Source organism: Aulonocara sp. 'chitande type north' Nkhata Bay, linkage group LG14, assembly GCF_057382095.1.
Source record: "Aulonocara sp. 'chitande type north' Nkhata Bay isolate Kocher_YH1m ecotype deep benthic linkage group LG14, A_spYH_male_GT1.1, whole genome shotgun sequence".
Lineage (NCBI taxonomy): Eukaryota > Metazoa > Chordata > Actinopteri > Cichliformes > Cichlidae > Aulonocara > Aulonocara sp. 'chitande type north' Nkhata Bay.
In genome coordinates, this window is record NC_141357.1 from 5,049,101 (window position 1) to 5,071,933 (window position 22,833).

Sequence of the window (22,833 nt, forward strand, 5' to 3'; positions counted from 1 at the left end):
CTGCTCCAGTCTCCAGTCTGCATGTCTAAGTATACTTGGGCAAGATACTTAATCTCAAGGTGGTCTCTGAAGATATGCTCCTCAAGTATAAATGTGTGTGAATGTTAGATAGAAAGCACTTGGGTGTAGGAAAAATAGTGCTTGAATGATTGTTTGGGTTTGGGATTGATTGTGTGTAAATGTGTGAATTTGTAAAGGGCTTTGCATGCTCAAGCAGAATAGAAACGAGCTATATAAGAACCAACCAGTCCAATTATTAATAACAAATTTTAATTATCCAGAGTTTCTATTAATATTTTGTTAGTATATATTTAAGTTTTTCTAAGGAGCTTGAAAAGTAAGTAAATGGACTTCTTTATGTTTTGTGAAGACGTCTCACCTCTAAACGTTTTCTTCAGTTCTAAAACTTATCCATGGAATGAACCAGTTTTTCTACTTCTTCGGTTTTGATTTTGACCCAGGTATCACCACATATCATATCAACTCAGTAGATAGAAACATAGTTCACCAGGAAAGATACAGGGAAGACTCAAAAGATAATGCACTGAGGAGCATATAAGCCTTAACACTGTTTAACGAGTTTACCAGAAGCCCCCCACACAGTCTGGTATCTAGTGTTTCACTCCCATCACCACCAGGAACAACAACTTGTGATGAATCAGAAAAGATGCACAGGAAAAAAGGTCAGACCCCAAGCAGGGAGAAAAACAGAATAACATAATATAACATGACATAACATAACACTGTTGTCACTCATGTAGCAGGATACTCAGACAAACTGATCCAGCTACACTCTCAGAGAAAAACTGGTTCAATCCAAAGACAAAACTAAAAAATACGAACTAAGCAACATAACGTATTCTGTGCAGTGCAGCACATTTGCACTACATTTCTTTAATGCAGAAACCAAACAGCCACTCTATAAATGCATGATGTAACATAGAAGAGCCACCTCAATAGGACAAGACTTAGCTGTACATCTGCAACTAAAGGATAAAGGTCATTATTTTGAGGATGCCAGTGTTCACATTTTGGACTGAAAACTAAAAGGAGCCATCTATGTCCACTGTGAACAACCATCATTAAACAGCGAGGGTTTGTTATGACACCAACTGTCAGCCACCTACAATGCAGTTTTGAGATCATTTCCCAGGCGCCTCAAACCGCACTCACATCTTAGGTCAGGTGTCCTCAATAGGTCACAAAAAAGGTGGAGACAATATCTCACAATGGTTTCACTTGAAACTTCTGGTGATAAGGGACAACACCCAGTATGGGTTTAAATACCTGGGACTCTCCACCATTTGATTTAGAACTGAATAAGCCTCCTGGATGAGAGGTGTCTTCTCAAAACTTAAAGAAGTCCAGTCACTTTCTTCCAAACTTCTTAGACTATCAAGGCCCGGATGACTGAGAACCTACACAGAAATTAAAAAATGTCATGAGAGTTTGATAATATAACAATACAAAGAGCATGCACACAAAGTAATTTAGACACCCCATTCTCAATAAATATTTGCCTAAATTCTGGATCGTGGTTCTATTGATTATTTGGAAACACCGACACATACTAATACCAAAAACAATTCCTGTATATTTTGGTTTTATTTTTATTTAATCTGTAAGTATCTTTGGTGGAATGGTGATTAGCACTGGCACCTCACAACCAGTGAATTGATCGATAGACTATATGACAGTTAATTTTGAGATAACTGCTAAAATCGACTTTTCAAAAAAATTTACAAATTACCACAGGGGAACAACTTACTGTAAATTAGCCACTGTTAGCCATCCCAAGCAGATGGGACATTAGGCCAGCTGGGTGACAGTGAAGTGTAGCCCTAAACAGAAGCCCCTGGTACACCACCAGTCTCTGCACATTTCAAATTGATTTTCCCCATTCACACATCTGCTGAGGAAAAAACTCTTTAGCACATGTTTTCTATAAACAGCATTCTGGACTTTCTGGACACCACTCGGGTACCTGAGTGGTGCTGGGTTGAGATTCACGAGTCTGGAGCGGAATTAAAAACATGACATTCATTTAAGGTTATCACGTGTTTTGTGAGCAAATGCTTTTGCATATTCGTAGTGTTTCCCCCCTTAAATGAAATATCTACTTTGCAAGTATTGCAAGTTGCCCTGTTGTCATCCGTTCTCGTAAAGTATAATCAAACTTTTGAGCGTTTGAGCCGCCGTGTTTCCTGCCAGGTAAATGACGCTCCGCAACGTGGTGACGTCATTCGGGGCGACTGGAATCGATAAGGGAATCGTTTGCAAAAATGGCAAAAAATTCCAAGGAATTGAGACAGTGGGAACCGGTTCTCAACAAGAACCGGGTTTTGATACCCATCCCTATCCTCAACTGTACCTAAAAGTGAAATGTGGATTATTAAACACAAGGTCTCTCTTCTAAATGACTGTTTGTAAATTATATAAATGCCCCCAAACTCCCAAGTGTTAACTCATTTGATCCTGAATTAACACACTTACCTTTGTCCACCCTAAATGGAAAACTCTAAAGTCAGTTTTATTTGTTGCTATCTATCCTCACTGTTTCTATCTGATTTCGCAGACCTTTTATCTGATTTAGTGGTCAGTTGAGCTAAAACTGAATTATAGTATAGGTTTTGTGGTTTCTAACCAATTTCATTTTACAATGACATCTAGAAGTGATGGAATTTTAACTTGTTCTAACAGTGGCATACTATTATAGCACCACACTCAAATTCAGTGAACTCTTTAAAACAACCCTATAACAAATGTTTGTGAAGGCAGACTAAATGGTTAGGTGCTTGATTTTATACACTTGTGGCAATGAGACTAAAGAAACAAGTACATTTTCAGTTTAACTGACTAACCCAGAACTTTTATCCATATACAATAGTGTATGCCTTCTGTCTAGACACCGTATGAAAGAATGGTAATTGAAGCCACTGAAAAAATAAGCTGTATATGCATACTTAACGCGCACTAATCATTTTTTGACTCTTTAGCCTTCCTGTACCAGGAATACCGAGACACCTCCAAGCAGCAGGAGATTGAGCAGCGGCGTCAGCGTGACAACCTTTTTCCTGGGGTCAAGGCAGGGACTGTGGGGACAGACTCTGGTGTAATGTCTCCACCAGTGTTACAGCTGCAGCTGAGGAATAGTGCTCAGTCACTGACCTTGTGGCAGAACCTGGAAGCTGTGCAGGCAAGCGGTCTGCTTACTCAGTTACTGCACAAAGAAATTATAATGCAAGAGGTGAGCAATTTTGTGATGCCAAAAAGTTATTTGGATTGAGTAACGTTATTTATTACAGTAACATGTTTGATTTCAATGACGTCTTTAGAACAACTCCTTGTTTCACAAATGTTTGTAAAGGCAGACTGTATGGCGAGAGACCTTTATTGCAAACTGGGTTAAGTGTAACTAGATTATGTGTCTGTTATCTGAATTCACTTACCCTACAATGACAATCAGGATAAACAGTCACATGAAGCTGGTTATGAACTCGCTATATTAATCCAAGGTTTTGATTTTATTCACCTGTGGCAATGGGACTGAAAACACCTGCATTTAAAATTTAAAAGGACTGGCCCACTATGTTTAGTGTACTTTATTAGTCATAAACTTGGGAAATCCTTTAGAAAAAATACACTAAGCTCCAGGAAGTGTAACGATATGTACGTTTGACCTTAGCAGACTCAATCACAACAGGCACTTAATAAAGAGATCTTAGCATATGTGTGCATGCAAAACATATAAATGGCATACAAATAGACGAATGTACCAAGTGATACTAAAATATTTCAGTGTAGACCATAGCTTATGTGATAAGGTGGATAATCAATTAATTGTGGTGTTGGTCATTTGGTATTTGATCCTTCTACAAGTTAAAATTGCCCTGGGCAAGACACTGAACCCAAAAGTTGCTCCCAAGCAAACCACTAGAACTGGTGTGTGAATGGTTAGATAGTAAAAACACACTGTAAAGTGCAATGGTTAGAAAGGACTAAGTAAAGACTATTTGCCCAACTGGTAGACAGACTGACAATGCTGCTAAGAAACAAATTAAAAGACAGCTGCCCTGGTAGTGATTTGTTTATACTGTATTGAAATTTCCTTTTGTCCCTAGGCCATGTTTGAGCTGGTCACTTCAGAGGCATCCTACTACAAGAGTCTGGAAATTTTAGAGACACATTTCCTACGTAACCCTGTTTTAGTGAACACGCTAAGCCAGTCCGACATGCATTTTCTGTTTTCCAACATCGAGGAAGTGATGAAAGCCAGTGAAAGGTGGGACAGTATATGTTAACCAAAATCAGTTTATTAAGTCTTAACTGTGAAGTTTAGCCACACAATGTGCTTGAGTTATAGAAATCTCATAATTTTTTCAGGTTCCTGATGGATCTTGAACACCGAATTGAGAAGTCTATTTTGATTCCTGATGTGTGTGACATTGTTTATTACCATGCAGCAAAACACTTCAATGTGTTTATCACATACGTCATTAATCAGGCGTACCAGGAGAAGAACTACAGACGCATTTTGTGAGTATTATATTTCATATGCCTTCTTCATACACAAATAGTTAAATTATGGAGTGTTGTATGAGTCATTTTTTTTGTTGTTGTTAGAAAAATATGAATGATCGTAATTTATATTTATTTACACTTATATTTTTTAAAAATTCATTTTTCATAGTGTTTTTGTTTCTGTTAAAACAACACAATATAGTTCCTGCTATTTTTGTAAGCATTGCTGTTAATGATAAATACATGCTTGGAATTAGAGAAAGTTTTAAAATAAATATCATCTGTTAATGTTTTAAGTCTCTGTTAAGCAAGTTTTTGTAATGACAAATGTTGAGAAAATGCACAGTGTTGTTGGGTATGACCAGTACAATGGGAGAAATAATTATTTGATGCCTGATGAATTTTGTAAGTTTGCTTATAAATGAAATCTGTTAATAAATTTTTAATAGAGACAGACAAAATATCAACAAAAAAAAGATGCTTTTACATAAAAGTTATACATTTATTTGCACGCCATTGACTGAAATAAGTATTTAATCTCTAAGCAAAACATGACTGGGTCAACTTTGGTTGCCAAGTACAATAGAAAGACATTTCTTGTAGTTGGTCACCAGGTTTCAGGAGGGATTTTGGCTTACACGTCTTTAAGAAAAGTCTTTAATAAACTCAATTTAACCTAACCTAACCTAACCTAACCTAACCCCTAACCCAATTTATAAAACCCAGATTATTGGCTTAATCCCTTTCTAGCTTCTAATTTTTTTCCTTTGTTTTCACTTCTTTCCAGGTAATTGGGAAATTTTTAAGGGGATTCTGGTTTCTTTCTTACTTTTTTGAAAGTGTTTTTACATTGTCTTAATTAACGGGGTTCATATGTATGTCATTGTAGTGATTTTCAAAATGTGCTCTCCAAATGTTGTCAGTTTGGATAGGTAATGATTGTGGGTTGTTTGTATTGTAGCTTTTCTGCCTATCTCATATCTAATTTTGGTTTCATTTCATATACAAGTTTCATGGGAAAATAATTTTATTTGCTTTATTCATGCAAAAGGCAGTTCATATTTAATTGCATGTAAGACTGCTTTTTTTCTTCACAATGTTTGGTGTTAGCCATGTATTGTTATTTTTTATTTTGCATTCTTGTTCAAATGTTTAGTATTTTGCATTTAAAGGCTGCAGTTATTGATTTTATGTAGGTGGACACTAAAGGTTTGATGTCATTAGTGACCATATAGGGACCTTATTTGTATCATCTTTGGTAGGGCCATATTTCTTTTGGTTATATATGACTAAAAAGAGACAGGAGAAAGAGCTAGAGGTGGCAGAGATGTTAAAATTTTTATTGGGAGTGATGAGAATGGACAAGATTGGAAATGAATACATCAGAGGGGCACCTCAGATTGAATGATTTGGAAAGATGCTTTGCAATGAGGAAGGGTGAATAGCAGAAGACGAGAGAGGAGATATATGTACTGTATGTAGTAAAGAAGGATATGCAGAAAGTGGGTATGCAAAAAAGGATAGGAACAGATTGAGATGGAGGCTAATGATTTGCTTTTATGAACCCTAAAGGGTACAGCTGATTGCTCTTGATTCTAGTATGAATCTCTCCAAAGAACCTCCTTTTAACCTACCATTAAATATGTACAGGCCAAAGACATGTCATAGACATACTGCTGCACTGCCACTTTCCTTATCTCTCAACACATATAGAGATAAGGAGAAGAACATATAGTATATGGAGAACATATAGTATTCAAATAAGCAATGTGTTTGAATGTCCAAGTTCTGATTATGACTGTCTGTCCAGAGACGGAAACCAGCAATTTCGGGACACCATGGCTACACTAGAAAACCATCCATGTGTCAAGGGCCTGTCCTTTACATCTTTCCTCATCCTTCCTTTTCAAAGGATTACAAGGCTCAAGCTTCTTGTTCAGGTGAGTTTACCAACACTGTTATATCTATCTATCTATCTATCTATCTATCTATCTATCTATCTATCCATCCATCCATCCATCCATCCATCCATCCATCCATCCATCCATCCATCCATCCATCCATCCATCCATCCATCCATCCATCCATCCATCCATCCATCCATCCATCCATCCATCCATCCATCCATCCATCCATCCATCCATCCATCCATCCATACATACATACATACATACATACATACATACATACATACGTAGGAATGGAAATCGAGAATTGGTTCCAGTAGTTCAGTTCCTTGGAATTTTTTAGCCTGCTAGACAAAGCGTCAGAAAGAATTGGCTGAAATGCTAAAATTGGGAGTAAAACAAGTCACATAGCATGTTGTGTAGCCCCCATAGTTCTTGTGGTGAAGACAGATACGTCTATACAGTTCTGTGTAGACTACTGGTAGGTGAATGAGGTGTCAGTCAGGGTGTTGGGTCTTTGACCCAGCATTTTTAGTTTATTTTGTATTCGTGATTCTTTCCGTTGCATCATGAAGATGTTTTAAGTTCAAGTTTATACAGATTAGTCTTGAGTTAGTTCTTTCATCCCTCAGAGATTATTTTTATTTCTGGTTCATGTTTTCATGTCTTTGTCTCATCTCTGTGTCTCCTCTGAGAGTCTGTCATGTCCTATGTGTATGTTTTCCCTGTCATGTCTCTGTTTATTCCCTCTCCGTCTCATGTTTGTGTTCCCTATTTGTTTCTCGGTTCCTTAATTGTGTCTCTGTGTTTCATCTCCCTCACCTGTTCCCATTTTCCTCACCTTGTGTTTCATCCTTTGTCTCCCCGAGTCTGTTATATGCCTCCATGTTTTGTAGATCCCCATTTCTACTGTCAAGCTTGTGTGTCCTTGTCAATGTTCGTGCGTTCATGTACTTCCTGTTTTATTTTGACAGTCACTCGTCCTGTGCTAAATGTGTGCAGTAATGCTTCCCCTGTCTCATTATGTCATATATATTGTCTCTGTCTTCCTCACCCCTTTGTCAGATCATCTGTTCATCTTCCTCACGTGTTCCAGGTTTTCATGTTTCTAGTTTCATGTTCCTTGCTTCATGTGTCACATCCTTAATGATTTAGTTCATGCCCAGTTAATGTTTCCTAGTGACCTCTTGTCATTGTTTTGCATCTTTATTTAGTCTCAATAGCCTTAAAACCTAGTTTTGCCCTCAGAATGTCTGCATTTGGGTCCTTACTACAGCAATGACAGCAGCTGCAGCCAGTGACAGTGTCACAGTTTGACGTTTACTCCATGCCCCAGGTCCTGGATCGGTTTGGCACTGCTTGTTTTTTCACAACATTGGATTTAACTAAGGACTACTGGTAGATTACCTTGCCTCTATAGTTCAAGGAAAAACCAGCCTTCTGCACTCTGTACGGTTTGTAAAAATAAGTCACAGTTCTGTTCGGCTCGTTTGAAGCCCCAACCACCCTTCAATGCCTTATGGCTGTTGTGTCATGCTGCATATCCTTCCATCTACTTGGATGACGTTATCATCACCAGTGGAATCTGACCAGAGTATGTGAGTAGCCACAGTCCTGGAGTCTCTGAGGCTCGCAGCCAACCCAAAGAAGAGTGCAGTAGGACGACCAGATGTACAGTATCTGGAGTACCACTTAAGAAGTGGTCAGATACACCCTCAGATAGAAATAACAGCAGCCTTCACATTCTGCCTGCATCCCAAGACCAAAAAAGAGGTGAGATGGCTCTTGGGGCTGGCTGGTTACTACTGGTGGTTCATGCCCGACTTAGTTGACCAGCCCCTCACAGATCTGGTCCAGTGAACAGAGCAGTGGCAAGCAGGGTTTGTGCAAGTAAAGAAGGCTCTTTATGGGGAACGCCTGCTCCACAGTCCTAATGTTTCCCTACCTTTCATTCTGCCTACTGATGCCTGAATAAGGGGCTGGGGGCAGTACAGTGGAAAAGGAGTGCTTCGCCATGCAATGGGCAGTCGACTATATTCGTTATTGCCTCCTGGGCAACCCTTTTACCCTCTGTTCAGATCCCGGCTGAATTCACTCCATCGCATGAAGAATGCCAATACCTGGATCAACCAGTGATATCTGGCTCTCCAGTCTTTTAAGTTCAAGGTGATCCATAGGCCATGGGCGCAGATGCTTGTGGCTGATTTCCTAAGACAGGTTATTTGAATATCTGAATTTAAGTAGGATGCAGGAACTGGGGTGTGTAGAGCAGCAAAAGGCAGCTGTCCCCAGTTTGGAGAGTTTCCTGTCTGACAACAACCTAAACCTTGCCAATGGAGTCATAGACAACATTGTTGCATTCTTTGTCTCTTTGGTTTGGTTGGTAATTTATTTCAACATGTGAACAATATACAAGTACATTTAGAAAAGAAATAAGAGAGAAAAAAAAACTATACAAATTACATACAAAAAAAATACATTCTTTGTCTCTTTCAGACAACAGTTCAGTAAATATTTTCCAGGGACAGCAGAAGTGAATAGCTGGATGAGAAACGGCATCAGCATCAAAGCATCTGACATGTCTGAAGATTTTACAGTTGTTCAGCAGGAGAGTTTAATAGAACTGTCTTGTGACGAGACACTGAAGTCCCCTTTCAGAAATCAGACATGGTTGGACTTTTGGACACAGCTGCCCAGTAAATACTTTAGGGAAAGCCATGCACTTTCTTTTTCCATTTGTGACAAGCATGTTGAATGCTAAATCAAATCTCAGACTGAAGCTGACCTCAAATGACCTTTATATCACAGAACTGTCTGGAGCCATGCCCATCCTTTTCATTTGGTATGTAGGCTGTTTCCAGGAGCCAGGAGCATAAACCAGCTGTACTCCACTGAACCATCCAAGATGTGCTCTCAGTGGCAGGGGAACAATATGAGAACAGCCCCACCAAGGGTGGTGACAGAGCATATCGGAGACGGCGGCAACTTATAATAACAATGCTCAGTGGCCCGTGGAGCTAATAACAGACCAAAGTAACCTCCCTAAACAGGATTAAGTAACCATCATAATGAGAAGACATCCAAGAAATAGACTCAAGCATGAAGAGCTGGACAGCTTGAAGAGTTGGACAGTTCTTACATGTACATCTACGGTCTAAAGAAGTTAACTGCACCTGGCAGAACAAATGAACCAGCTGTTAATGGATGAGACATACCCAGACTGGCTAAGTGAAGGCAGGACAGTCCTAAACCCTAAAGACCTGCTTCAACACTACATGAAAGATCCTGTCATTGTAGCAGCTAAGATGAACAGCTATATGGCTCAGAAAGGAATAGACAGAAAAACCAGAGGGGCAAAGCTATATCTACTGATAGATAAAGCAGTCACTCGAGACCATAAAACCAGACCAACCTGTGCACTGCCTGGATGGACTATAAAAAAGCCTATATTTATTTACTTCTATTTATTTATTTATTTATTTAATCGTTTGCAAAAATGGCAAACAATTCCAAGGAATTGAAACAGTGGGAACCGGTTCTCAACAAGAACCGGTTTTCGATACCCATCCCTAAAGAGGAGGAACCATCATGGAAGGACAGGCCCCTGCACAGTATGTACCACCGGCAGATAGAGGAATTGGCTGACATCCAGAAATCCCACCAGTGGCTGGACAAAGCTGGAGTGCTAGACGAAATCAAGCTGTATGCCTGGAGTGAAGGAGACATCACTCCAGGCCACCTGGAGTGATGTAGTGCACAGAGGCACTAATCATGGCAGGAGAGGAACAAGTTCTGAGCACAAGATCCATAGAGGCTGGGGTCTATCACACCAGGCAAGAACCCAGGTGCAGGCTGTGTAAAGATGCCCCTGAGACAATCCAGCACATAACAGCAGGGTCCAAGATGCTAGCAGGCAGGAACATACATGGAACGCCATAACCAAGTGGCCGGCATAGTATACAGAAGTGTTTGTGCCGAATATGGCCTGGAAGTCCCGAGGTCAAAATGTGAGACACCCCAGGGGTAGTGGAGAATTGCCGAACTAAGATCCCGTGGGACTTCCAGATACAGGCAGAGAAAATGGTGGTGGCTAACCACTGGACATAGTAGTGGTAGACATGCAGAATAAGACGGCTGTAGTGATAGACGTAGTAATACCAAGTGAGAGCAACATTAGGAAGAAGGAACACACTGAGTTGGACTGATTGATGCTGTTTGGTTATTTCTAACCAAACAGTGATCCAGGAGCAGGTGGCAGTGAGGAATGCTGGTTCTCACTTCATCCACAGTTCCCATATGCGTTGTAAATAACCTCCCTCAGTGGGTTTGCTGGCATAGTAACAACCAATTCATTCTGTGTTATCAGTTATGTATGGTTTGTTCCAGTATCCCTATCCCACTACTCATCAGTATGTCCTGTTTCCTGAAAACTTGACGTGGACCTTGTTAATCTGGGCAATATCTGAGTCAGTTAGACTTCAGTTATTTGTCTCTTGTTCATACTTTGAGGTAGGCTTAGGTACCATGGGGGACCATGATTTTGTTCCAAAGACAGTGTTGCATAAACACACACCTCAAACAAACAAACAAACAAACAAACACACAAACACACAAACAAGGGGTTCTTAAACAGTTTAAGCTGCTTTGGTGTTAATCAAATTAACAACAGGTTCACTAGATGTGTAACAAGACAATTCCTCAAAAGGTGAAAGCCACTGACATTTTTTTCCTGATTGTTTTTTCACTATTTTTTGCATTTTGCCAGTGCCACTACTTGTAGCATAAGAAAACAGAAAGTTACTCTAGGTCAGGGGTGGCCAACTCCGGGCCTCGAGAGCCGGTGTCCTGCAGGTTTTAGATGTGTCCTTGATCTATCATAGCTGATTTAAATGACTAAATTGCCTCCTCAACGTTTCTTGAAGTTCTCCAGAGGCCTAGTAATGAACTAATCATGTGATTCAGGTTTGTTGATCCAGGGTGATATCTAAAACCTGCAGGACACCGGCTCTTGAGGCCTGGAGTTGGCCACCCCTGCTCTAGGTCTTCAACCTATCAGCAGGACCGTAATCTGTTCCTCTGTGCAAGGAGGCACAGGATGAGTTCAAGGATAAGCCAGCAAGCCAGTGGTGTGAATGTCTCTAAACAATCAGAAACAGACTTCATGAATGTGGCCTGATGGCCCCACATCCTGTAGTAGACCCTTCTACTCTCTACCCAGAATTCTGGATCCCAGTTGGTATTGCCAAACCACTGGTGCCCTGTGGTTTTTACATATGAGAACAGGTTTGTTCAGAGCACATGTTACAGATGTGAAAGGGTCTGGAGAAGCTGGGGAGAACATTATACTGCCTATAACATCATTCAGTATGACCACTTTGATGGGTCAATGATGGTCTGGGGTGGCATATCATTGAAGGGACGTACAGACCCCTACAGGCTAGGCAAAAGCAACTTGAGGTCCAGGGTTATCAGGATCCTTGGACCCATTGTCAGACTCTACACGAGTGTAGTGGTTCATGGGTTTCTCCTGATGCACAACAATGCCTTGTCTTATGATGCTAGAGTATGCGGGCAGTTCCTGGAGGATGAAGGAATTGATACTATTGACTGGCCCCCACACTTACTTGAATACAGTAGAACACCTCTAGGACATTATCTTTCACTCCATCCAATGCCTCCAGGTTAGACCTCAGAATCTTTCATTTTGAATGCACACAGAACAAGGGATGTCAAAATAAAACAGGAAGTAATGAACACAGAGACCAAGACTAAGAGACAAGAGACAAGACTGAGGGGACAGAATGGGGACACAAAAAGGAAATAAAAACAACCTTGCGGTAACTCAATGCAGAAATAACTGGGACATAACAATGACACTATAATAAAAGGTCAGAATTACAACAGTACAAAATGTAAAAACTATAATACAAAGATAATCAAAACTAGAAACCACTAAGCATCCCCAAAACTCAAAACGGACCATCACAAGTAGCCTGCTGTTTTTTTGTTTCAGTTTGACTTTTTATAGGTGAATAGTTTTGCATTCCATCAAATGATGTGGTCCTTTCTATCCCAACTGACTTTAAATTTCAACATTATCTACCATGCTGTTTTTTTCCAGTGAAATCTGATGTGATTTTGAAGTGTTCCTTTAACGTTTTAAGCAGTGAACGCTTGCAAAGAAAATGTATATGATGATGATGATGATGATGACCACTTTGTCTTCGACAGAACATTCTGAAAAAAGCTGAAGAAAACTCAGAGAGGGAAGCAAATGCCATAAAAGCACATCATGAACTGGAGAAGGTGAGCAACATTTTTCATTTTATTTCCTTTTTCAGCGTTTGATTTTCTAATAATTAATTGATTTATGACACTATTACTACTGCCCCATTTTAAAAACATTTTTAGTTGAACTTGAACTTGGTGGCAGCAACATGTCTCGAAAAAGTTTTGACAAGGTTTATTACTGTGTAGCGTCATCGACTTTTCTTTTAACAACAGTCTGGAAATGTATGGGAACTGAGGAGAAGAATGCTTTCCCATTCTTGTCTGATATAAAATCCTAAGAGATACAATCAAAAGGTCTTATTTCCCATTTTGTTTCATTATGTTTAGTGTTTTCAGTTAGTGAGAAGTCTTGACTGCAGGCAGGTAAATCTAGACTCTTATACGATGAAACCTTGATTTTTAAAAATATCTACAGTAAGCAGTTCAGCATTTTTAAAATGGAATTCACATAAGGCATCATCTGGATGAGCGCATATGTTGTTGTATATACCTTGGTGTGCAAGGTTGCCAGTATCACTAATGAGGCCTCATATTGTCAGAGATGCAGGCTTTTGAAGCAAGCTCCCATTAGTCAGATGATCGCTCTTGTTTTTAGACTGAAGGATACAATGAATATCATTTAAAAAACAAATTTCAAATTTTGATTCATAATGCTCTTTGCACGATAGAACTTTTAGGTCAAACTAGTACGGTAACTTTTGTACCACTGGTGCAATAGTAAAATTCCAATGGTTCCTGAAAGCAACAACTGATATTTGGGTCATTACAGTAATCCCAGTCAAGGTGCCACATTAAAATCATTACAGATGTTTTAAAAAAATGTTGCAAAATAACTGTCTGACACCAGCAACATGTTAGGCTTTAGAGTATTAAACTGTATTTTTTGGACGGCCAGTTTTGTGGAAACTGGTGAATCACATCTTTACTTTTGCTAACTTGTCTACAGCAAGTTAAACCAATTAGCTGCAAAATGTTCCTCCCCTTGTTTCTTTTTAGCATTACTTTTTCAGGCTTTTGTCAACTTTTTAGAGAATGTAACAAATTCAAAGTGATTAAATATTTTCATGAAATAGTCAAATGTTTTATTTTATACTTATTTCATTCCTTGTGTTGTATTGTAGCTAAAATATTGGTTTATGAGATCTGCAGGTATTTGAATTCTGTTTAATTCCATTAAAATGTTATAGAGTTGGGGTTGCAATATATACAACATACATAATAATATAACACTATGGACAGTTTGAATTTATGTTTAGTCTTTTCCTGTTTTATGGGGTAAATCATTTTTTTCTTTGTCTCTAATTTTTGTTTCTTTCTCAGATTGTAAAAGAGTGTAATGAAGGGGTGCGGAAAATGAGTCGCACCGAGGAGCTTATCAGCATTGAAAAGACACTTGAGTTTAAATCCAAGGTAAAATACATGTTATTGTAACAAGCTTTTTCAATCAAGGGGGAGTATATTGGTTTTTGGACCGAAGTGCAGACTCATTAGACAGAGTGAATAAACAAAAAATAACTTTTTTTTGTAGTTGGTCACCAGGTTTGCACACATCTCAGGAAAAATGCTGGCCCATGTCTTTTTATAGAAACTCACAGCACAACGACTTTCTTGCCTGCCTCTTGGCAACTCAAAGGTTCAGCTAACTCCACAGGTTTTCTTTAGGATTGAGATCCTCGTTTAGGTGGCACTCTCACTTGGTGTTGACTTTCTGCAGTACAGTATCACTTTTAGTCAATTGGTGTGTAACTTGGCCAAAACAATGCCGGACTCTATAGTTTTCTCTGCTCCCCTTCCCAGTTCCCCTTCAGTCACTCTCTGTCTGTCTGAGTGGTGTCCAAAACTGATGTGGACTTTAAAGTTAATTGAGAAACTTTCTGGGGAAAACCTGGTCTTGTTAGAAGAGACATCCATCGCACTTTGAATGGAGCTGTTTATGTGTATTATTTCATAATAATATTTAAATTTACAATAATGAGGAACACATTTCATCAACAGTAGATGTCTTTCTGAAAGTGCTGTAGCTAAGGGTTCTCTTTAGCATTATAGCCAGGATGACAAAAAGTCAGAGTTCTGTTGAGTCAAAGCATAGCAGCAGTCATCATTGGAGTTAATTATTGCTTGGGCCACATTGAGTGCTCTGCCTCTCACCAGACTGAAACACAATAGGACTCTAATGGGATACATGGCGATGATAATTACTTCCTGTTTGGAAGTGAGGTGGTAGAGAACCATCATCTCTGCTTTTCCAGCTGAGCTCCATGTGTGGAGAGGGGTTTCTGGAGGGAGTCTGAATCCAGTGAGTTCATAATGGCCATAATCATTCTGTCACCAAGCCAATGCTAGGCCAAGATGCACTTGCTGGACACAAAAGGTCAGCATTAAGGGTCAGTCTGCACTAAGATAAAAAGATTTCATACCAGGAAGCAGACACAAAACTAAGAACTGTTTTAGACCATTAAATTGTGACTGGGACTGTAACAATCTGGTTGTGACTGTGGAGAAACGTCAGCCTTAAGATGACAGCTGTGAATGACGGCATGGGCTACAGGTTCGATAGCAAGGGAGGACCAGGGGACTGTGAAAAACACTTTTTTCCCCAATATTTTTAGTTGAATCTATGATCATCACATATTTATCAATAATAACACAGTTTGAAGGGCATAGAATATAATATTTTTTCTCCCAAAAGGTGATTACCAAATAGCTATTAGCTGAAAACTTGGGATATTTTGGCATTATGTGGAACACATTTGAAATTTGAGGAAACTAGCAAGTGGATGGTAAAAGAAGAAGTGGCATAAAAACTGATCTGCAGTAGATGAACAGTACCTGAAAGTATCTAAAAGTCATGTCCTTAAAAATAGGAAACAAAAAACATTCAGCAGAGACCTGACACAGGAGAAGAGAGATGCATGTCCACTAAAGCCTCATCAGACATGGTCTTAATGGTAGGGTACTTCTGGTAATGAGGATACAATTACCATCCTAATCATCAATGCTTCACAGAGGTCAAGTAGCAGACTCCTTTTAACATCGGGAGTTAGGTTTTCTTGCTCAAATTGCAGCAAAGAAAACACCTAACGGAGATCAAGAACTGTTTGACCTTCATTTGTTAATTTGTTGCAAGACATGCAGCAAATGAGAAGTCTAAGGAGAATTCTGGTCAAGTTCTGGTTCCAACATGTACCTGTTTCTTTTTGACACACAGAGAAAATGTATTGTTTCAGATAATTGATTTAGATTTATGGACATCTTGAGCTGGCTATTATTCTCATTGTTAATTAAACATTCATTAATAAACAGTTGTGTTTATCTCTTTGACTGAGATGTTTTCCATATCACCCAAAGCAACTGCTTTCTCTTTGCTTGTGGGTAAATGGTCACTGCTATGTTAATTGAATTTCCAAATGTATTCTGTTTTGGAACAATTCAGTAAGTCTGTACCCCTTTTTGTTTGTTATTTCTCTTAACCTTGTAGTCTGTGCCCATCATTTCCCACTCACGCTGGTTGCTAAAGAAGGGCGACGTACAGCAAATGGGTGGACCAAAGAGTACTAGGACCATGCGAAGCCGTAAGCTCTACCAGCCTGTCTACCTGTTCCTTTTCAATAATCTGTTGCTGGTCACCAAACGCAGGTAAGCATTTAGTAAAGTACTCTAACACAATAGTTTTGTAAATTTTTTGAATAGATATTTAATTGGCACCTGACATTGATTTAGGTTCAGTTCTGAATTTCAGTCTTTTGACAAAAACCTTTATTTGCTTGGTCAAATATAACACTTCTTAAAAATCTCATCAACCAAACTAAACATCCAGGGTATACCCACAGCCGAGATCTTTTTCCTGCTCATGGATGGTAGGATTCATAACATAACATAACATAACATAACATAACATAACATAACATAACATAACATAACATAACATAACATAACATAATTTCCTTAGGGATTATTAAGGTAATCTGATTCTGATTCCGGATCATGTTCAGTAAGACACTTAGTTATGTTTGTGGTGTGATATACATGTAGAAAATTGTTTGGCCGTGCTTGGTAGGACATATATGTTGATGTCCACTGGAGCGTTGTGTTGTAGCTTGTATTTTGCCCCTCTGGTGTTCCTGCTAATTTCTTTCTGGAACAGGAGGGTCGAACCTACAACACGCTAGTTTAAGATTAGCTAGTCTAGACTTCAGATAAGCGGAAGAAAATGTATCGATGAGTTATTGTTTTGTTATTTTAGATTTTAACTCTTATTTAAGTGATTTTTATGAATTTTTGAACAGCTTGCATTATTCATAAATGGTTTTCAAATTTTCTTAGTTTCTTAGTTTTAGACTAGTTAATTAGTCTACCTTTTTTGCTAGTTTAGTCAATTATATAATTATATAATAAGCTGATATTCCCTCCTACTGTACTGACGATAAATTAAATAATGTGTTTAAAACAGCTTCACTAAAAACTAAAAGCTATCTTTACTAAGGATTACTGTTTAGACTACTTTACTAAAGTGTGCCAAATAAAGTGGAAACTGCGAAATGTTTAGATTACAACAGATCATTTTACTGTTGCTCTGTAAAACAGGGGATATTAATTCTGTTACACTGTTACCAGTGGGGACAAGTTCCAGGTTATTGACTCCTGTACACGGGCCATGTTGAGAACAGAAGATCTTGAAGACCAAGGTCAGCAGCTGGCCAATGTTTTTAATCTTAAGCTGCTTGAGAACCAAGATGAGCGTGAGGTCAACTATATGCTCAAGACCTCCAGTATGTGAGTATTCAGAGAAGAATCCTCTTAGGATTCCATTAAGCAGTTTCTATCATGTCTTCTATTTCCATTATTTGTAAAATACAGTGTAAAGACAGGAAAAATATGACAAGGCAAGAAAAATATTGCGACAGTCAAGAAACCTAAAGGACTGGGCCTTCCTTTGTATGTGAGCAAACTTTGCAAAATTGTTTAAGTAAAGCAATTTAGTCCTTCTGAAGCTTTTTACCACTTCTGAAATGTCTCCAGTTATGCCACAGAATGGGTGAAATCATGAACTTCATTGTAGTTTGTAAAGAAATTTCCATAAGTTCATGTAGGAAACAAGTCTGTGCATGATATTGATAAGCTGAACTACTGAGACAAACTAAAGTGTACATTTGCCTGGATCATTAAATGCAGAGTAAGTGCAGGTCAGTGGGGAGCAGGAATAATCATGCTCCAAGTATGGTCCAAGATCACATGTTCTACAATTCCCTCTATGGAAGGAGTCATGGCATTGGCTTGGATCTTACAGGTTTAAATTGTTTTGTATGGACTGTCTGCTTGCAAAAAAAGGTGAAAATACCATAAAGCAACGTGGTAGTCGGTTTTCTTTAAATGATTATTAATCAGTACTATCATGTGGGCAGGAGTGATAAGCTTCGATGGATATGTGCACTCACTCCTAACCGGCGCACACGCTTTATGTCTACTAGTGCCCACCAACCAGGTGAGACAGAATACGGAACCCACAAGTAAATTTCTTTGTCTGTGTAGACATGAATTTAAGTTGTCTATGACTTTTATCAGATTCTCCACAGGTGCAGTGTATTCAGTCATACTCAGCTCAGGAACCAGATGAACTCTCTACTGAAATGGCTGATGTTCTGAACCTCCTAGAGAGAACAGATGATGGTATGTAGATACAAAATCTGCTTATGTTTGTTATCAAAAACAATTGCTTTTTCTACCTAATACGTTTTGGTTTCTGCATTATTTTCTGTAATTTTGTCTTTGGTCACCTTGGGTCTGGTCTTCTTTATTCCAGGCTGGATGATGGGTGAACGGCTCCATGATGGTGAAAGGGGATGGTTCCCTAGTCGAGTAGCAGAGGAAATCCAGAACAAGGAAGTCCGAGCTCAGAACCTGAGAGAAGCCATCAGGATCCAACAGGCCCATGAAGGTGGCCTTCATGCTGGAGCCAAGAGTGGCGTAAGGGCAGGAAGACATGCACCAAAAGGCTCCATCTTCTCCAAATCATGAAGTAATCAAATGGGGGCAGCAGTGAAGAATAGCAGTTAATTTATAACAGTAATGTAACTTTATTTTTAGACAATTGCATCGTATGCCCTCACAACATAAAATATTTTTGAAACTCCACAATTGTAGCGTGAAAAGGGAAAAAAAATATAGTACTTGAGTCAAAAACTCAAACCAGTGATATTCTTTCAGGGCAAGCAAGGCAGATAAAACTAAAACTAAAAGTCACCATGCACAACTGGTGCAAGAAATGCTTCATATTGCATAAATGTTTACATGTGTTTGCAGGACCGCACATTTGTGTGCAATGGATTAATAAGTTAAATGTTGTCAAACCCCCTTATTGAGAAGGTTTTAAAACTGTAAAGCTGTAGTCATTTCATTATAAAGTTACTTTCATTACACTTACATAAAAAGACCCAACACACTACAAATGGACAAAATGATGAAAAGATGTTCATCAATTTACAGAATTTACGGAAACTATAACAATAAAAACAAAGAACGCTTTGTTTTGTTTCTCTTTGGCGGTCAAGCTATCTATCACTGTATATTATAAAGTAATGAAGTTTTCAATTATTAAATTAAATCTTGTATCAGCAACCAAGAAGGAGGACCTAATGCTGACTTCAGTTTAATGAGTTCAACAGAATGCATTCAAGAACTAAAATGTACTCAGAAATAAGATTCTTAGTGTTCATTTAAACTCACTCTGTTTTGTCTCAAGTTTCACATACAATAAGCTCTACCCTCTTTAGACTGACAACTAATGAAAAAGAAATTTGACAACTTCTGATTACAACATTGCCAGTGATTTGTATGTCAAGACCACTCTGCTGCTCTCCATTTCTCTATAACCATCATTATCTGCTTGATTCGTTGCAGACCTGTACTATAATTGTGATAAACATTTTCTGCACTTTAAATGTGTACGTATGTACAATTTTTTATATATATATATATATATATATATATATATATATACAGATACAAGTAATTAAAAACCACATGCATGGCTTTTGTTGTACAAAAAGGGGCTATTTTGTTTCTAGTGTGTGTTGAACACACACAGTTCTCCTGATTTTCTCCTGATTTCTGTTCTACCACAATAACCTCAAGCTGCAACTCTTGTTTGCTGTCAAAGAAAAAACTATTCGGAGTGAAATAGCACATAAAACACAAAATTTCATGAAAACAAACACAAAAGGGTAAAAAAAAAAAAAAAGCAAAAGCAATTGATTTTAAATTAACTGTCTAGAATGTAACTATGAACAGCTATTCACTATGCATGACTCCAAAATTCTGTTATAATATAATGTTTGTGCACAGTAATGAAGCATTTTCATCCTTGGATCTAAAGGATTACAATTAGTAATTTGTAAGATGTATACTAATGTTAATAAAAACAGATGTGTGAAACTTGCTGATATCAACTGAATTTAGAAATCTGAAAGTTTGTTTTTGTCTACCCAGTGCAAGGAACAATACACACTTCCAGAAGCCCTTGTTGATTTGATATATGCCAGTGGAACTAATGGCATGCTTAGAGTAGAAAATATAATTGGTTTAGAAAATATTAAAAATCCTTTTTGTTTTTTTTCCACTCTCTGGTTGCATTCTTGCACTTGCAGCCATTGTCATGTGTCACAGAGATGGACCCAAAAAAACAGAACAGCTTAAATCTGATGGGAGCGCAGGTGCTCCCATTGGTTTTAGGTCAAACGTTTAGGCCAAAGTACCATAATCTTGAACCTTTGGCAGCAACCCTGTGCTTTTCAGTGATATTAGGGTCATTACAGTAAACAGTGCATATCCAAATATTGGTATGTAACACAGAAAACAACACAGCAAACAGCAAAAGCAAAACAGTAAAAAAAAAGAAAAGAAAAAAAAAACATTATAAAAATAACCCTAAATGCCCAATAAAATGTCTGTTTTTGCCATCCAACTCAATCATTCTCTCTTCTCTTAACCAACCTTCGTTGTCATTGGGCTGCTTGACACTGCCTGGGATTACCATAATCACCCTAATATCACTGAAACACGCAGAGTTGTGTAAATCACAATGCAAAATAACAAGGCATAGGAGCTAATCAGGCTGAAGATCTCAGGCAATCTAAGAAGAGAGGGAAACGACAGTGGCTGAAAAAACATATTTATCCTTAGGCAGCAGTTTCAGGGTTCCTTCTGTGTCGCCTGGTCTGGCTCCTGGAAGAAAACTAACAGTGGAAAACAATATCGGTTGGTGTTTTACCGAGTGGGGAAGAACAAAATGATTAGAGATGTGAACAGGTTGGGGGCTTCTGTTGATTGAGTGCCTGCACCACATTTGCCTTGTAATGATAGAAAAAGTAATTAGTTAGATTACCCATTACTAAAAAAAGTAATAGTGTTAGTAATGCCGTTTATTTTAACGTCATTATTCCCATCACTGACTGCCTGGTTCTGAGGAAACAAGAACTTACAGGGAAATATAATATTCACAGCAGTTCATATCTTCCAGATTTTGTCAGGTTTCAGCCTTATTCATAAGTGGATTCAGTTCACTTATTTCACCTTGAAGTTCTACACAGAAGTTGTAAGCAATTCGAATCTTATAAAGCACCTCTCAACGTCACATGCTTCAACAAAACTAGTCACCAAACATCTGTACAGCAAATAATAAAAGCAATTTTGGTGTAAAATTACCATAATATTGCTGTTGAGTTGGACAAGATTCACTCACACTACGGCATATCCCACAAAATAACATCAACTGTGATGGACAAGGGCCTTAATTTTGTCAAGGCCTTCAAAAAGTACCAGCCAGTTGAGGAGGATGACTCTAAGAATGATGAGGATGAGGTAACTTTTACAAACATGAACGATGCCTTAAAAAACCGTGTTGGTGATAATGACAGTGATGATAATGTTGGTGTGGTGATCACTTTGCGACCACATCAGAGATGTGCATCGCACACATTAAACCTTGTTTCTTGAAATGATGTTGACAAGCAGTTACTATCACGACCAGAAGTAAAAGTGGTATATAGAAGTGCTACCACAAAGTGCACAGGGTTATGGAACAAGGCCAGTCATTCAAAAGTGGCCGCAGAGACAGTGGATGGCATTATTGGAAAGAAACTGCTAGTTCCTTGCACTACCAGATGGAATTCGTTTTATGACTCCATGGCTAAAATCTGCGAGATTTCTCTGGTTGAGCTGAACACCATCTTCTCCAAGTTTGGGTTGACAGCCATGACAGAGCAGGAACATGAGTCCTAAAGGGAGTACTGCACTGTCATGAGGCCATTTACAGTGGCCCTCGACATTCTTCAGGGAGAAGACAACACGTTTCATGGGACACTCCTACCCACACCGGAGACACTGATGTTTAAGAACCTGGAATTGAGCAGTAGTCTCCAAATTCTTGATAATATTCCAGAGGTTCACCTCCCCTGTGGTGTCATTATGTTTATTTCAGTCAGCTGTTTCCCCATGTGTTCCCACTTCCCCTGATCACCTCCTGTGTGTATTAAGTCCTCTGTTTTCCTTTGTTCACTGTCAGGTCATCTGTTATGCTCACCATAGTTGCCACAGTTCTTCATAGTTGTCACAGTTTTTTCATAGTCATCATAGTTTTTTCATAGTTATCATAATTTTTTCACAATTTTCATGTTTGAAAACAGCAAAAAATGTGCATGCTCGTTGTGAGCTTGTTCACCCTCGATGGCAGAGCACGCTTGCTCAAGGACGAGCATTGGTTAATGGTCGTCATGTGACTAACACAAGCCAGATCCTTTTATTTAGCAAAATTGTAATTAATAATAAAATGTTATTGTTGAGGGGTACAGGCAGGACTGCATACGCACACACACACATTAAAATTTTTTTAAAAAAATAAATGTCTCAAGAAAAGGGCACTTAGGGCACCCTTCTGGAAAGGGGCAGGTGCTCAAACCCCTTCTGCCACCCCCTCTGCACAGGTATGGAGGAGGTACAGAATTTGTCACCAGAAAACAATCTGAAGCTGAAAGTCCTTAAAATGAAAGAACTTCTCATGGATATCAGGAGGCACAGACAGATCCACTCCACTCTCATCATAAATGGAGAAAAGGTGGAA

At 38.7% G+C, this 22,833-nt stretch overlaps 1 protein-coding gene across 1 annotated transcript in view; it reads left to right on the forward strand.

The window, feature by feature from the left end:
• The window catches only part of ngef (neuronal guanine nucleotide exchange factor), a 33,554-nt gene extending 13,882 nt beyond the window's left edge, over positions 1 to 19,672 (forward strand). Inside the window, exons 5-15 of the mRNA XM_086260662.1 lie at positions 2,997 to 3,247; positions 4,122 to 4,282; positions 4,384 to 4,536; positions 6,332 to 6,461; positions 12,660 to 12,734; positions 14,040 to 14,129; positions 16,198 to 16,355; positions 17,334 to 17,492; positions 18,122 to 18,201; positions 18,282 to 18,386; positions 18,520 to 19,672. Coding sequence (XP_086116788.1) covers positions 2,997 to 3,247; positions 4,122 to 4,282; positions 4,384 to 4,536; positions 6,332 to 6,461; positions 12,660 to 12,734; positions 14,040 to 14,129; positions 16,198 to 16,355; positions 17,334 to 17,492; positions 18,122 to 18,201; positions 18,282 to 18,386; positions 18,520 to 18,734 — 1,577 coding nt within the window. The 3' untranslated portion in view covers positions 18,735 to 19,672. The remainder of the gene's footprint in view (positions 1 to 2,996; positions 3,248 to 4,121; positions 4,283 to 4,383; positions 4,537 to 6,331; positions 6,462 to 12,659; positions 12,735 to 14,039; positions 14,130 to 16,197; positions 16,356 to 17,333; positions 17,493 to 18,121; positions 18,202 to 18,281; positions 18,387 to 18,519) is intronic.
• Positions 19,673 to 22,833: the final 3,161 nt, after the last annotated feature.